This window comes from Tachysurus vachellii, chromosome 6 (assembly GCF_030014155.1).
Source record: "Tachysurus vachellii isolate PV-2020 chromosome 6, HZAU_Pvac_v1, whole genome shotgun sequence".
Classification (NCBI taxonomy): Eukaryota; Metazoa; Chordata; class Actinopteri; order Siluriformes; family Bagridae; genus Tachysurus; species Tachysurus vachellii.
In genome coordinates this window covers 30382355-30397354 of record NC_083465.1, presented here as the reverse complement: position 1 = coordinate 30397354, position 15000 = coordinate 30382355, and the positions used below count along the sequence as shown (strand labels likewise).

The 15000-nt window shown below is 43.8% G+C and overlaps 2 protein-coding genes across 4 annotated transcripts in view; one reads left to right on the top strand and one right to left on the bottom strand.

Annotated features, from left to right (window-relative positions):
• The window catches only part of psip1a (PC4 and SFRS1 interacting protein 1a), an 18206-nt gene extending 9271 nt beyond the window's left edge, over positions 1-8935 (top strand). For all 3 annotated transcript variants that reach the window (XM_060873254.1, XM_060873253.1, XM_060873252.1), the window contains 4 exons: positions 1147-1248; positions 7115-7316; positions 7421-7511; positions 8225-8935. In XM_060873254.1, coding sequence (XP_060729237.1) covers positions 1147-1248; positions 7115-7316; positions 7421-7511; positions 8225-8255 — 426 coding nt within the window. In that variant the 3' untranslated portion in view covers positions 8256-8935. The remainder of the gene's footprint in view (positions 1-1146; positions 1249-7114; positions 7317-7420; positions 7512-8224) is intronic.
• Positions 8936-10428: 1493 nt separating this feature from the next.
• Positions 10429-15000, bottom strand: part of snapc3 (small nuclear RNA activating complex, polypeptide 3) — an 8513-nt gene continuing 3941 nt past the window's right edge. Inside the window, exons 4-9 of the mRNA XM_060873251.1 lie at positions 14222-14326; positions 13701-13850; positions 12226-12308; positions 11980-12141; positions 10894-11001; positions 10429-10761 (exon numbers count right to left, since the gene is read on the bottom strand). Coding sequence (XP_060729234.1) covers positions 10614-10761; positions 10894-11001; positions 11980-12141; positions 12226-12308; positions 13701-13850; positions 14222-14326 — 756 coding nt within the window. The 3' untranslated portion in view covers positions 10429-10613. The remainder of the gene's footprint in view (positions 10762-10893; positions 11002-11979; positions 12142-12225; positions 12309-13700; positions 13851-14221; positions 14327-15000) is intronic.

Sequence of the window (15000 nt, the reverse complement as noted above, 5' to 3'; positions counted from 1 at the left end):
CACACCTCCTCACACACACACACACGTATACATACACACACACACATACGCGCACATACACACACACCTCCTCTCACACACACATATACACACACACCTCCTCACACACACACACACACACACACACACACACACACACACACACATGTATACATACACACACACACCTCCTCACACACACACACCTCCTCACACACACACACCTCCTCACACACACACACACACACACACACACGTATACATACACACACACACATACGCGCACACACACACATACACACACACCTCCTCTCACACACACATATACACACACACACCTCCTCACACACACACACCTCCTCACACACACACACACACACACACACACACACACACACACACACACACACACACGTATACATACACACACACACCTCCTCACACACACACACCTCCTCACACACACACACACACACACGTATACATACACACACACACACATACGCGCACACACACACATACACACACACCTCCTCTCACACACACATATACACACACACACCTCCTCACACACACACACACCTCCTCTCACACACACACACACACACACACACACACGTATACATACACACACACACACGCGCATACACACACACCTCCTCTCACACACACACATACACACACACACACACCTCCTCACACACACACACACACCTCCTCACACACACACACACACATACACACACACACACACCTCCTCATACACACACACGTACACACGCACACACATACACACACACCTCCTCACACACACTCACACACATATACACACACACCTCCCCTTACACACACACACATACACACACACATATGCACACATACACACACACACACCTCCTCTCACATATATACACACACATATACACACACTGAGTTTATTTCCCAGCATCCATCAGTCTGTTATATGAAAGTGCACAAATGAATAAATCCCTCGTTTTATTCAGAAGTAGAAAACATGCTCTGTTCTGTGTTGCAGCTTCCTCTTACTCTGGTCTTTTGGTTTCTTTTCTTTCTTCCTGCCTGTGTGTGTGTGTGTGTGTGATGGGGCTGTGTGTGTGTGTGTGTGTGATGGGGCTGTGTGTGTGTATGTGTCTGGATGTGTTTCAGGATGTGAAGAAGTGTCTGGTGGCTCTGGATGAACTGAGCTCACTACAGCTCAGCACTCAACACCTGCAGAAACACTGTGAGCTCATCGCCACGCTCAAGAAGGTGTGAGAGCGCACATACACACACACACACACACGCGCACATACACACACACACACACACATACACACACACACGCACACATACACACACGCACAAACATACACACACACGCACATACACACGCACAAACATACACACACGCACACACACGCACACACACACGCGCACATACACACACACATACACACACGCACACATACACACACGCACAAACATACACACACACACGCACATACACACGCACAAACATACACACACGCACATGCACACGCACACACACGCACAAACATACACACACGCACATACACACACGCACACATACACACACGCACAAACATACACACACACACACGCACATACACGCACGCACATACACACACACGCACATACACGCACGCACATACACACACACGCACATACACACACGCACATACACACACACGCACATACACACATGCACACATACACACACGCATAAACATACACGCACACACTTACACACACGCACACACACATACACGCACACACATGCACACATACATACACACACACACATGCACACATACATACACACACACATACACACACGCACACGAACACACACACGCATCATCATTCTTTAGCTGAACTACATCCTTTATATGGGAAAGTGTTAATGTCCTAGTGGTCTTGTGTGATAATCATTAGTTATATTCTGTAACCTCTCAGTGACTCGTGTGAGTCTTTAACACACACAAATACACCACAATACACACACACACACAAATACACACACAATACACCAAATACACACCACGTCTCCTTCTCCACACTGAACCAGGATGAAACAGGAATCATTTGTGCTTTTCATTTCAAACCAGGCCGGAAGCCCCGCCCCCTTTTCTATGAGAGCGTGTCTGACTCGGCTAACGTAACAACTGTAAAGCTCATTGTTTTAATACATTTAATTAGGGATACAACAAAAATATTCTTTGTTTAGATTTTTGATGAACAGAGAATAAAGATTTTGAAGTTTATTACATATTTGTACAGTTAAAATAAAAAAAAATAATAATTTCATCAAAGGATCTGTGATGACGTGATATTTAGGCTTTCATCACTGGATGATAAAAGAGACCTTGAGAGCATCGCTGTAACAGAGGTGTGTGTGTGTGAAGAGGAGGAAGAGGTGTGTGTGTGATTGTGTGTGAGTGAAGAGGAGGAAGAGGTTTGTGTGTGATTGTGTGTGTGTGATTGTGAGTGTGTGATTGTGAGTGTGTGTGTGAAGAGGAGGAAGAGGTGGGTGTGTGTGATTGTGTGAGTGTGATTGTGAGTGTGTGTGTGTGTGTGAAGAGGAGGAAGAGGTGGATGTGTGTGTGTGTGTGTGTGAGTGAGTGAAGATTGTTTGTTTGTTTGTTTGTTTAACCTTTATTTTTACAGGCAAGTCATTAAGAACAGGTTCTTATTTACAATGGCGGCCTGACAAGTGGAATAAGCACTTAGGGAAAGGGAAGTAAAATAAATACAAAACATTAAAAATACACACAGGTTAACATTTACATAAATACATTTTAAAACAAAATTATGTAGAGAAGCAACTGCATATATCTGTGAACAAATATGATATAATATTTTTAAAGGATGAAATTGGAATTAATTTATCCAGTCGTGAGCGGCAGCAGATTGAAAAGATGTAAGACCAAACTCAGTTGGTTTTAGGAATGATTCATTGAAAATGAAGTGAGGATCGAGTGTGATATGTGACAGGCTTTAGTGCAGAAAGTGACCTAATTAAGGAGGTGAGTGGCCCAGAAGGGTCTTATACTGTAAATGAAGGTGAACCAGTGGATTTTATGGCGATTGTGAAGGGAGGGACAGTTTACAGATGAATATAAAACACAATGGTGTGTATTGAAAGGAGAATTTGTGGCAAACCTGATAGCAGAATGGTAAAGAGCATCAAGTTTTGATAGGATGGACTTGCAAGCAACCCTATATATAGTGTCTCCATAATCTAACATGGGTAGAATGGTCATTTGAATAAGAATAAGTTTAGCAGAAGTGGTGAAGGAAGAGTGATTTCTGTAAAAGAAACCAAGCTTGGCTTTGACCTTAGATTGCAGCTTTGATATGTCGACAGAGAAAGAAAGTGAAGTTTCCAACCAGATGCCCAGGTAGTTATAAGCAGTGACTTGTTCTAGAATAGCCCCCTTGCAGGTGGTGATGTTAAGGGCAGGAGGAGGCGTAGTACCCCTACGGCAAAACCACATGCTTTTTGTTTTGGAGGTAGTGAGAGTGAGATTGAGTTGTGTAAAAGACTGCTGTAGTTGGTAAAAGTTATGTTACAGGGTAGCTTGAACAGCATCAGAGGAGGGACCTATGGCATAAAGGATTGTATCATCGGCATATAAGTGAATGAGTGAATTACCAACTGCATGGGGAATGTTATTAATATAAATTGAGAAAAGTGTGTGACCAAGGATGGAGCCTTGGGGGACACCCCTGGTGACCGGGAGAGAATGGGAGAAAAGGTTTTCAAATCTTACACGGTGAACCCGGTGAGAAAGATAATTTGAGAACCAAACCAGTGAGTGATCAGTGACACCAGTGCTGCTGAGTCTGTGGATAAGTGTGTTGTGGTCCACAGAGTCAAAAGCTTTTGCAAGATCAATGAATATAGCAGCACAGTTTTGTTTGTTATCTAATGCAGACGTAATGTCATTGAGCACTTTAGTGGTAGCTGTAACACAACCACACCCTGATCGGAAGCCAGACTGTGCCCCGGAGATGATCCCGTTCACATTAAGATAATTGATTAGTTGTTTATTGACAAGGTTTTCCAGAATTTTAGACACACATGGCAAGATGGAAATTGGCCTGTAATTATTCAGGTCAGCCTGATCACCGCCCTTATACAGAGGAAGCACAACCGCTTCTGTACTGCCTAAATAAGCAAAGCCATTTTGTTTGATTGCACAAGGAACTGAGAGACATGAAAAAAATGCGGAGAGAACGCAAAATAGTTTGAGTATATCCATGGTTCAACAGAACACACAGTCAAAAAGCCAACGAAAAAAAAACCTTGTTCCAGAGTGGCGTACACTTACTTTGATGCAATGAACTGTCAAAATTCCAAGTAGAGCCACACAGCTAACCAGCTAGGCATCCATAATAGCACACAGTTAGCTAATGTCCTTTAGCTCCCGTCAGCCACCGAATATTGGCCTCAGACCAGGTGGAATAGGCCGAGATCCTCATACAGCAAGCAGATAGACAACAGACCAGGTAGATTCCTGGATGAGGAAGATGAGGAAGAGATGAGATTGTGTGTGTGTGTGTGTGTGAGTGAGTGAAGAGGAGGAAGAGGTGAGATTGTGTGTGTGTGTGTAGTAGAGATAACACACATGTGACAGTTAGCAGTAGCTGTGTTTAGTTAGTGAGGTGACTCTATAACACACTGGACATCAGACACAGTTGAGGTGACTCTATAACACACTGGACATCAGACACAGTTGAGGTGACTCTATAACACACTGGACATCAGACACAGTTGAGGTGACTCTATAACACACTGGACATCAGACACAGTTGAGGTGACTCTATAACACACTGGACATCAGACACAGTTGAGGTGACTCTATAACACACTGGACATCAGACACAGTTGAGGTGACTCTATAACACACTGGACATCAGACACAGTTGAGGTGACTCTATAACACACTGGACATCAGACACAGTTGAGGTGACTCTATAACACACTGGACATCAGACACAGTTGAGGTGACTCTATAACACACACTGGACATCAGACACAGTTGAGGTGACTCTATAACACACTGGACATCAGACACAGTTGAGGTGACTCTATAACACACTGGACATCAGACACAGTTGAGGTGACTATAACACACTGGACATCAGACACAGTTGAGGTGACTATAACACACTGGACATCAGACACAGTTGAGGTGACTCTATAACACACTGGACATCAGACACAGTTGAGGTGACTCTATAACACACTGGACATCAGACACAGTTGAGGTGACTCTATAACACACTGGACATCAGACACAGTTGAGGTGACTCTATAACACACTGGACATCAGACACAGTTGAGGTGACTCTATAACACACTGGACATCAGACACAGTTGAGGTGACTCTATAACACACTGGACATCAGACACAGTTGAGGTGACTCTATAACACACTGGACATCAGACACAGTTGAGGTGACTCTATAACACACTGGACATCAGACACAGTTGAGGTGACTCTATAACACACTGGACATCAGACACAGTTGAGGTGACTCTATAACACACTGGACATCAGACACAGTTGAGGTGACTCTATAACACACTGGACATCAGACACAGTTGAGGTGACTCTATAACACACTGGACATCAGACACAGTTGAGGTGACTCTATAACACACTGGACATCAGACACAGTTGAGGTGACTCTATAACACACTGGACATCAGACACAGTTGAGGTGACTCTATAACACACTGGACATCAGACACAGTTGAGGTGACTCTATAACACACTGGACATCAGACACAGTTGAGGTGACTCTATAACACACTGGACATCAGACACAGTTGAGGTGACTCTATAACACACTGGACATCAGACACAGTTGAGGTGACTCTATAACAAACTGGACATCAGACACAGTTGAGGTGACTCTATAACACACTGGACATCAGACACAGTTGAGGTGACTCTATAACACACTGGACATCAGACACAGTTGAGGTGACTCTATAACACACTGGACATCAGACACAGTTGAGGTGACTCTATAACACACTGGACATCAGACACAGTTGAGGTGACTCTATAACACACTGGACATCAGACACAGTTGAGGTGACTCTATAACACACTGGACATCAGACACAGTTGAGGTGACTCTATAACACACTGGACATCAGACACAGTTGAGGTGACTCTATAACACACTGGACATCAGACACAGTTGAGGTGACTCTATAACACACTGGACATCAGACACAGTTGAGGTGACTCTATAACACACTGGACATCAGACACAGTTGAGGTGACTCTATAACACACTGGACATCAGACACAGTTGAGGTGACTCTATAACACACTGGACATCAGACACAGTTGAGGTGACTCTATAACACACTGGACATCAGACACAGTTGAGGTGACTCTATAACACACTGGACATCAGACACAGTTGAGGTGACTCTATAACACACTGGACATCAGACACAGTTGAGGTGACTCTATAACACACTGGACATCAGACACAGTTGAGGTGACTCTATAACACACTGGACATCAGACACAGTTGAGGTGACTCTATAACACACTGGACATCAGACACAGTTGAGGTGACTCTATAACACACTGGACATCAGACACAGTTGAGGTGACTCTATAACACACTGGACATCAGACACAGTTGAGGTGACTCTATAACACACTGGACATCAGACACAGTTGAGGTGACTCTATAACACACTGGACATCAGACACAGTTGAGGTGACTCTATAACACACTGGACATCAGACACAGTTGAGGTGACTCTATAACACACTGGACATCAGACACAGTTGAGGTGACTCTATAACACACTGGACATCAGACACAGTTGAGGTGACTCGCCCTGCCATCACACAGGAATGATCTTCGGGACGTTAACTGTTAACTCTCCTGTTATGGAGCTGAATTGTGGTTTCCATGGTTACAGTTTTAACACCAGGATGAAGTGACGTACAAGACAAAAGATGTAGGAAAACCTGAGCCTCTGTTTCTAGTGTTTTGGGCTACAACACTCTAATAAACTGTAGTAAACTCTAGCAGTGTCTGACACGGTTTCCATGGAAACATGTCTGTGCAGATCCGCAGGTTCAAGGCGAGTCAGGACGTGATGGACAAAGCCACCATGCTGTATAATAAATTTAAGACAATGTTCCTGGTGGGTGAAGGTGAGACACTGATCAGTCAGGTGATCAATAAATCTCTGGCTGAGCAGCGGCAGTTCGAGGACGCCAAGAAGGGGGCGCTAAAGAGAGCCGAGCAGACCAAAGAACCTGGTGCAGGTGAGGAGACACTCATCACATCACCTTCACTTCACCTACACATCATCGCATCATAGTACGCTGTTCACACGTGTGTGTGTGTGTGTGTGTGTGTGTGTGTGTAGATAACAGAGCTGTGAATGGAGACTCAAGCCCTGAAATGAAATCCACTGAGACTGAGAGAGAAAGGATGGAGGAAACTGCAGAGCAGAACAGGTGAAAATTTCACTCTCATTAAAACACACACACACACACACACACACACACACACACACACACACACACACACACACTGTCTGTCCTGTGTTTGGACTGATACAGTTTATCTGATCAGACTGACTGATGTTAAGCTTTCATTACAGATCAGAATGTGATAATGTTTCTGATATGTTGAGTGAGACCCCCACTAGACCCCCCACTAGACCCCCACTAGACCCCCACTAGAGGGCGCTGCTGACCTACTGAACACATTGTAGGTGTGAGGGACAAAACAGGACGCAGCATATTATTACTTCACCTTGAAATTACTCCAAAATCTCTAACAAAATCAAGTGCAGGTTCATAATAATGTGCTCCTTCTGATATGGTTTCCATAGCAACGGGTCCATCACTCCTGCATCACACCACCCTGCACCACACCACCCTGCACCACACCACCCTACACCACACCACCCTACACCACCCTGCACCACACCACCCTACACCACCCTGCACCACACCACCCTGCATCACACCACCCTGCATCACACCACCCTACACCACACCACCCTACACCACACCACCCTACATCACACCAACCATCTAACACCAGCCTACTAACACCAAAGTAATTTAGTGCTGTATACTGACTGTTAACCTTCATCAAGCAAGACAACTTTCTGATGTGTGTGTGTGTGTGTGTGTGTGTGTGTGTGTGTGTGTGAGTGCAGTGTAGTGAATCCAGCAGAAGAATCAGCCTGACGATGACGATCATGATGAAGATGATGATGCGCCACTGGTGTCAGAGCGTGCGCATGTGAGAGCGTGTGTGTGTGTGTGTGTGAGAGAGAGAGCGCGTGTGTGTATCATCAGCACTAAGTGGCCTTTACACTTTTACACTTTTGGCCTCATTAGGACTCGAGACATTTCCCTTGTTTAGTGATTCCTGTTAGAATTCCGGATGTTTGCTGTTCTTTCAGATTCTGATGTTTTTAGTCGTGTTTTAGCTCCTGATCAGTTTAACTTTATTTTATAACAGTGTTAGAAGGTCAGTTTATAACGATCCTCACTCTGATGGGACTGACTGCTTTCTGCTTTTCAGCATTTCCGGAAATCTCTTTAGCTGCTATAGGAACACACACACACACACACACACACACACACACTAGTAAAGAATCCCTTTGGTTTAGTGTTCCTCAGCCTCTTCCTGTTAGGGGACACTAGTTCAGTTATTGTGTGTGTGTGTGTGTGTGTGTGTGTGTGTGTGTGTGTCTTTTCTGTATGAATATAGAGGTTTATTTTTTATACAGAACTTCTTTTTTCCTTCTCTTGTGTGTCTGTGTGTCTTAAAGCCTCTCATGGCATCGGTGTAAATAAGAGAACTGTATTTTTTGTCTGTTGTAAAACTTTAAGGCCTTAAATAAAACCACGTTGTTTCAGCTGCACTGTCTCGATCTCTCCTTTATTTAATACAGAGATGCGTTAAAAACATCACAAACATAATTAACACATGGTATAAATAAGAAGAGCCGCACGATTACCTACAGAAAAGTTCAGTGTCAGTTCACCGGCTGCTGGATTCCGATTGGTCAGAAGATGCTGCTTGTGTTTTTAATCGCAGGTTTATTTTCATGCTAATTGCTAAATCATTTCGTTCTAACAGGTTCAGGTTGCTATAGCAACAGCTGTCATCGGGCATCAAGGCAGGATACACCCTGGACGGAGTGCCAACCCATCACAGGGCACACACACACACACTCATTCACTCACACAATCACACACTACGGACAATTTTCCAGAGATGTCAATCAACCTACCATGCATGTCTTTGGACCGGGGGATGAAACCGGAGTACCCGGAGGAAACCCCCGAGGCACGGGGAGAACATGCAAACTCCACACACACAAGGTGGAGGTGGGAATCGAACCCCGACCCTGAAGGTGTGAGGCGAACGTGCTAACCACTAAGCCACCGTGCCCCCCGCCCTGAAAACACTCACTGTGAAATACTTAGAACGTTCTACAGGTTCAGCAGGAAGTTACATCACCACCTGATGTCCTAAAGGTCCAGTGATGACAAAAGCACAAGAGAATTCAATATTATTTCATTATGTCCCAAAAAATAAACCAACATCAGTCGTCCTCAGAGAAGCCACTGTTGCAGCTGATCAGTCTGAGACGTCAATCCAGTGTATTTCTGTAGCACTTTCACATTGTCTCAAAGCAGCTTTACACAAGTCTGAGGTGACGGTGGTGAGAAAAAAACTCCCTGAGATGATCTGAGGAAGAAACCTTGAGAGGAACCAGGCTCAGAAGTGAACCTCATCCTCATTTAGTGAGGACAATGTAAATAATGTCACTTCTACAGCAGTTTATAGACCAGTGGATTTGTGTGACCAGGAGCTCCTGAGGAACTAACAGGTCTGAGCCTTTTCTGTGTTCATTACAGACTTAACTCTATTTTCTTAGAGTTCACTGATGAAGACCTGAGCACAAAGATGACCAACACAACGTTGGTTCAAGAAGGTGTGATAGTCTCCAGATGGCCCCATTCACAACACAGCTGACCATGCAGATCCATGAGACTCCAACCAGGAGTAGAATGTCAGGCCTGAAGTAGGTCCAGGAGAAGAAGAGATCAGACTAGGGTCATAAGGATGTCTCCAAACAAACTGAAACGGATTGTTTACTGATGAAGAACCTTCATGAGAGCTGCTAGTTCCCTCAGTACTGAGTGTCCTAACAAATTCAGTCAAAGTTCAGACAGTTTAACACTCAAAAATACAGAGAAACCCTGAGAACTCCATTATGTGACTTAGGAGGAGGAGGAGGAGGAGGAGGAGGTACATTCAAAAATCCCCACCTCGTTATCAGACACCTGATGTAGCACGAAATAAACACAAACACAATACACAGGAGTTACACAACACACCGACTTGTGATACACAACTTAACTTTATTCCAAAGCTGAACAAAAACATGTTGTTTACAGCTTCAGTGTTTACATTCAAATAAATGTCTAAAGTTAAACATCGATAAATAATTTCACACTGTGATCATTTACATGTAAACATATTTATACAGAAAAAAAGTGTGTGTGTGTGTGTGTGTGTGTGTGTGTTCAGTTAAACGCTCCGGGGTCGACATAAGCGTAGGCCTGGAAGTCTCCCAGCTTGTTGCCGTGTTGGTCGTAGTGCAGCAGACGGAAACACTGATCACAGTACAGACACGGGTCTGATGGAGCCAGAGCGTCGTTCGTCGTTATCCACCTGAGAGACACGTTAAACACACAAAAAGCTAACAACGTACAGATCTAAGATTATAGTGTAGTGTAGTGTAGTGTAGTGTGTGTGTGTGTGTGTGTGTGTGTGTGTGTGTGTGTGTGTAGTTGAAAGTCTCACCTGCTGATGTACAGGTGACACACGCAGCATTTCCGAGTCACGACCCTGTGCTTGTGTGACAGCAGTGGATACAACTTCCTGTCTAAGCAGTCGTCCCTATGGACCATCCTGATACACACACACACACACACACACACACGTGCACACGCACACACACACACAAACGATAAATGAACATCAGAGTGATCGGCTGCAATTATAATAATAATAATGTTATAAACACATAAGGCATAACACAACACACCTTATATACACACAACATCTACACAACACACCTTATATATACACAACATACCTTATATATACACAACATCTACACAACACACCTTATATACACAACATCTACACAACACACCTTATATACACAACACACCTTATATACACAACATCTACACACACACACCTTATATATACACACAACATCTACACAACACACCTTATATACACACAACAACATCTACACACAACACACCTTATATACACAACATCTACACAACACACCTTATATACACAATATCTACACAACACACCTTATATACACACAACATCTACACACACACCTTATATATACACACAACATCTACACAACACACCTTATATACACACAACAACATCTACACAACACACCTTATATATACACAACATCTACACACACCTTATATATACACACAACATCTACACAACACACCTTATATATACACACAACATCTACACAACACACCTTATATATACACACAACATCTACACAACACACCTTATATATACACAATATCTACACAACACACCTTATATACACACAACATCTACACAACACACCTTATATACACACACAACATCTACACAACACACCATATCGATACAACATCTACACAACACACACTTTATCTACACACCCCCTCTACACACACACACAGAGTAACTCTACATAAACAACAGCATTTTTCCCCCAAGTTCCTGTGAAGCCCCTAATTGATAATTTCCAGGATTGTTAATGAAGACTTAACACTTGTTAAATGTTGTGTCATTAACACTGAGTATTTGCGGCCGTTGCTGTCTGAGTGAGTGAGTGAGTGAGAGGACAGAGACCTGACGTCTGTGAGGATGAGGACATGTTCACAGTCTCCCTGATGGCAGTACAGATACGGATATCCCACCTTCATCCTCAGGTCACTGAACGTCGTCTCCTCCATCTTCGCCGTTTTAAACTCAGGGAATTCTCTCCGGGTTTTGGCCCAATCACGTGTCACCCTGAAACACAGCGACACCATCAACACACGCTCACGTCTACACCGCGGCCCTCACGGCCGTCAGCAACGACGTAAAGGCTCTTACTTGCTGATATCACGACACTCTGGGAAGCGCATGTCGTTGTAGAAAATTCCCTCGAAGTAGAAGAACGCAGATTTGTAGTGATCCTGAAAACAAAGATCTGTTTTAATTCTGTTCATTTCCACTTCTAAACTACAGGGTTCACAACTCAGGCAAAACCTGAGGGCATGATGGTAGGTGTGTGTGTGTGTCTGTGTCTGTGTGTGTGTGTGTGTATGTCTGTGTGTGTATGTGTGTGTATCTGTCTGTGTCTGTGTGTGTATATGTGTCTGTGTGTGTATGTGTCTATGTGTGTATGTGTGTGTGTATGTGTCTATGTGTGTATATGTGTGTGTATGTGTATGTGTGTGTGTGTCTGTCTGTGCGTGTGTCTGTGTGTGTCTGTGTGTGTCTGCGCCTGTGTGTCTGCACGTGTGTGTCTGTGCGTGTGTGTGCGTGTCTGCGTGTGTGTGTCTGTATGTCTGCGCGTCTGTGTGTGTCTGCGTGTGTGTGTCTGCGTGTGTGTGTGTATGTGTGTGTGTCTGTGTGTGTGTGTATGTGTGTGTATATGTGTCTGTGTGTGTGTCTGTGTGTGTATATGTGTGTATATGTGTGTGTATGTGTCTATGTGTGTATATGTGTGTGTATGTGTATGTGTGTGTCTGTCTGTGCGTGTGTCTGTGTGTGTCTGCGCCTGTGTGTCTGCGCGTGTGTGTCTGTGCGTGTGTGTGCGTGTCTGCGTGTGTCTGTGTGTCTGCGCGTCTGTGTGTGTCTGCGTGTGTGTGTCTGCGTGTGTGTGTCTGCGTGTGTGTGTCTGCGTGTGTGTGTCTGCGTGTGTGTGTCTGCGTGTGTGTGTCTGCGTGTGTGTGTGCGTGTGTGTGTGCCTGTGTGTGTGTGTGTGTATATGTGTCTGTGTGTGTGTGTCTGTGTGTGTGTGTCTGTGTGTGTGTGTCTGTGTGTGTGTATATGTTTGTGTGTCTGTGTGTGTGTGTATATGTTTGTGTGTGTCTGTCTGTCTGTGTTTGTCTGTGTGTGTGCCTGTGTGTGTGTGCCTGTGTGTGTGTGCCTGTGTGTGTGTGCCTGTGTGTGTGTGCCTGTGTGGGTGTGTCTGTGTGTTTGTGTCTGTGTGTGTGTGTGTCTGTGTGTGTGTGTGTCTGTGTGTGTGTGTGTCTGTGTGTGTGTGTGTCTGTGTGTGTGTGTGTCTGTGTGTGTGTGTGTCTGTGTGTGTGTGTGTCTGTCGGTGTGTGTGTGTGTGTGCCTCTGTGTGTGTGCCTCTGTGTGTGTGTGTCTGTCTGTATGTGTGTGTGTGTGTCTGTCTGTATGTCTGTGTGTGTGTGTCTGTCGGTGTGTGTGTGTGTGCCTCTGTGTGTGTGCCTCTGTGTGTGTGTGTGTGTCTGTCTGTATGTGTCTGTGTCTGTGTGTGTGTGTCTGTCGGTGTGTGTGTGTGTGCCTCTGTGTGTGTGTGTGTCTGTCTGTATGTGTGTGTGTGTGTGTGAGACCTTGCTGATGAATTGTGGCACCATATCAGGTGTGTTACTGAACTCTCCAAACACTTGCAGGTCACTCACACAGCAGATGGAGTCTCTGAGCTCAGTGAGGTTCTGTGAGCCCAGAATATGCAGCGTCTGATACGCCCTCACGTGTTTAAACTAACACACACACACACACACACACACACACACACACACACACACACACACACACACACACTTCAGTTGTATTAAGAACATTAAACATTATATTATTATTAACTCTCATGCTTTCTTTGGCTCACTTTGAGTCTTATTTAACATTTATTAATGTAGGTTTTTTTTTTACAAAAAATTAACTTGCTAAAACATTGTTGTTATTTCCATTTTAATTTCTTCCAATCAACAGAAAAGTTATTTGAGTAAAAACCCTCTGAACCTTGTATCCAGTGTACATTGTGTATTGTGTTAAGCTTTGTTTTTATAAAGCATTAGATGAACATTATTAGTAGTATTATTATTTTGGTTATTTGGTCGCTCTCGTGTCTTACTCGCTTAAACAGGATAGGATAGATGACGTTGAAGGTGAGGACGATTTCGCCCTCAGGAATGATGTCTGTGGTGTCTTCGGTTCTCCTGCCCAGCGTGAGCATTTCCTACAACATAGGACAGAAATTTTAAACCCTCACACAGGGAATAAACTAGTGGTGTGTACCACTATATAAATTGACTGGCAAAGGGGTGCCAAAACTTTGTGCAGTAAAGTGACGTGTGTTTTCAGTGAAGGTGGTGAATAGATTTAATTATTATTTTAGGCCTAAGAAACTTCAAACGGCAACAAAACATGTTTGGAGCTGCAGTTTCTCTGTTCGACCACTGTGTGTCACTAAAGTGTGGCATGTTATAATACTACTGATGGAATTATAATATCTTATGGAATTTAATACATTTAGTTTTAAAATATCACTTTAACTCTGCACCGACGCTTTAACTCTGCACCGACGCTTTAACTCTGCACCGACGCTTTAACTCTGCACCGACGCTTTAACTCTGCACCGACGCTTTAACTCTGCACCGACGCTTTAACTCTGCACCGACGCTTTAACTCTGCACCGACGCTTTAACTCTGACTTCCACAGCACAGTAACACTTTATACACACCACACTGCACATGGACACTTTAAGGACAATAATTAAAACCATATGCATTTATGTATATTTAAGTATATACATTATATTTTCATATTTTATATAGTCTTTTTTTATATAGTTTATACTTTTTTTTATTTATCTACCTCCTTTTGGTAGGAGGTTCCTTATGTTTGAATAC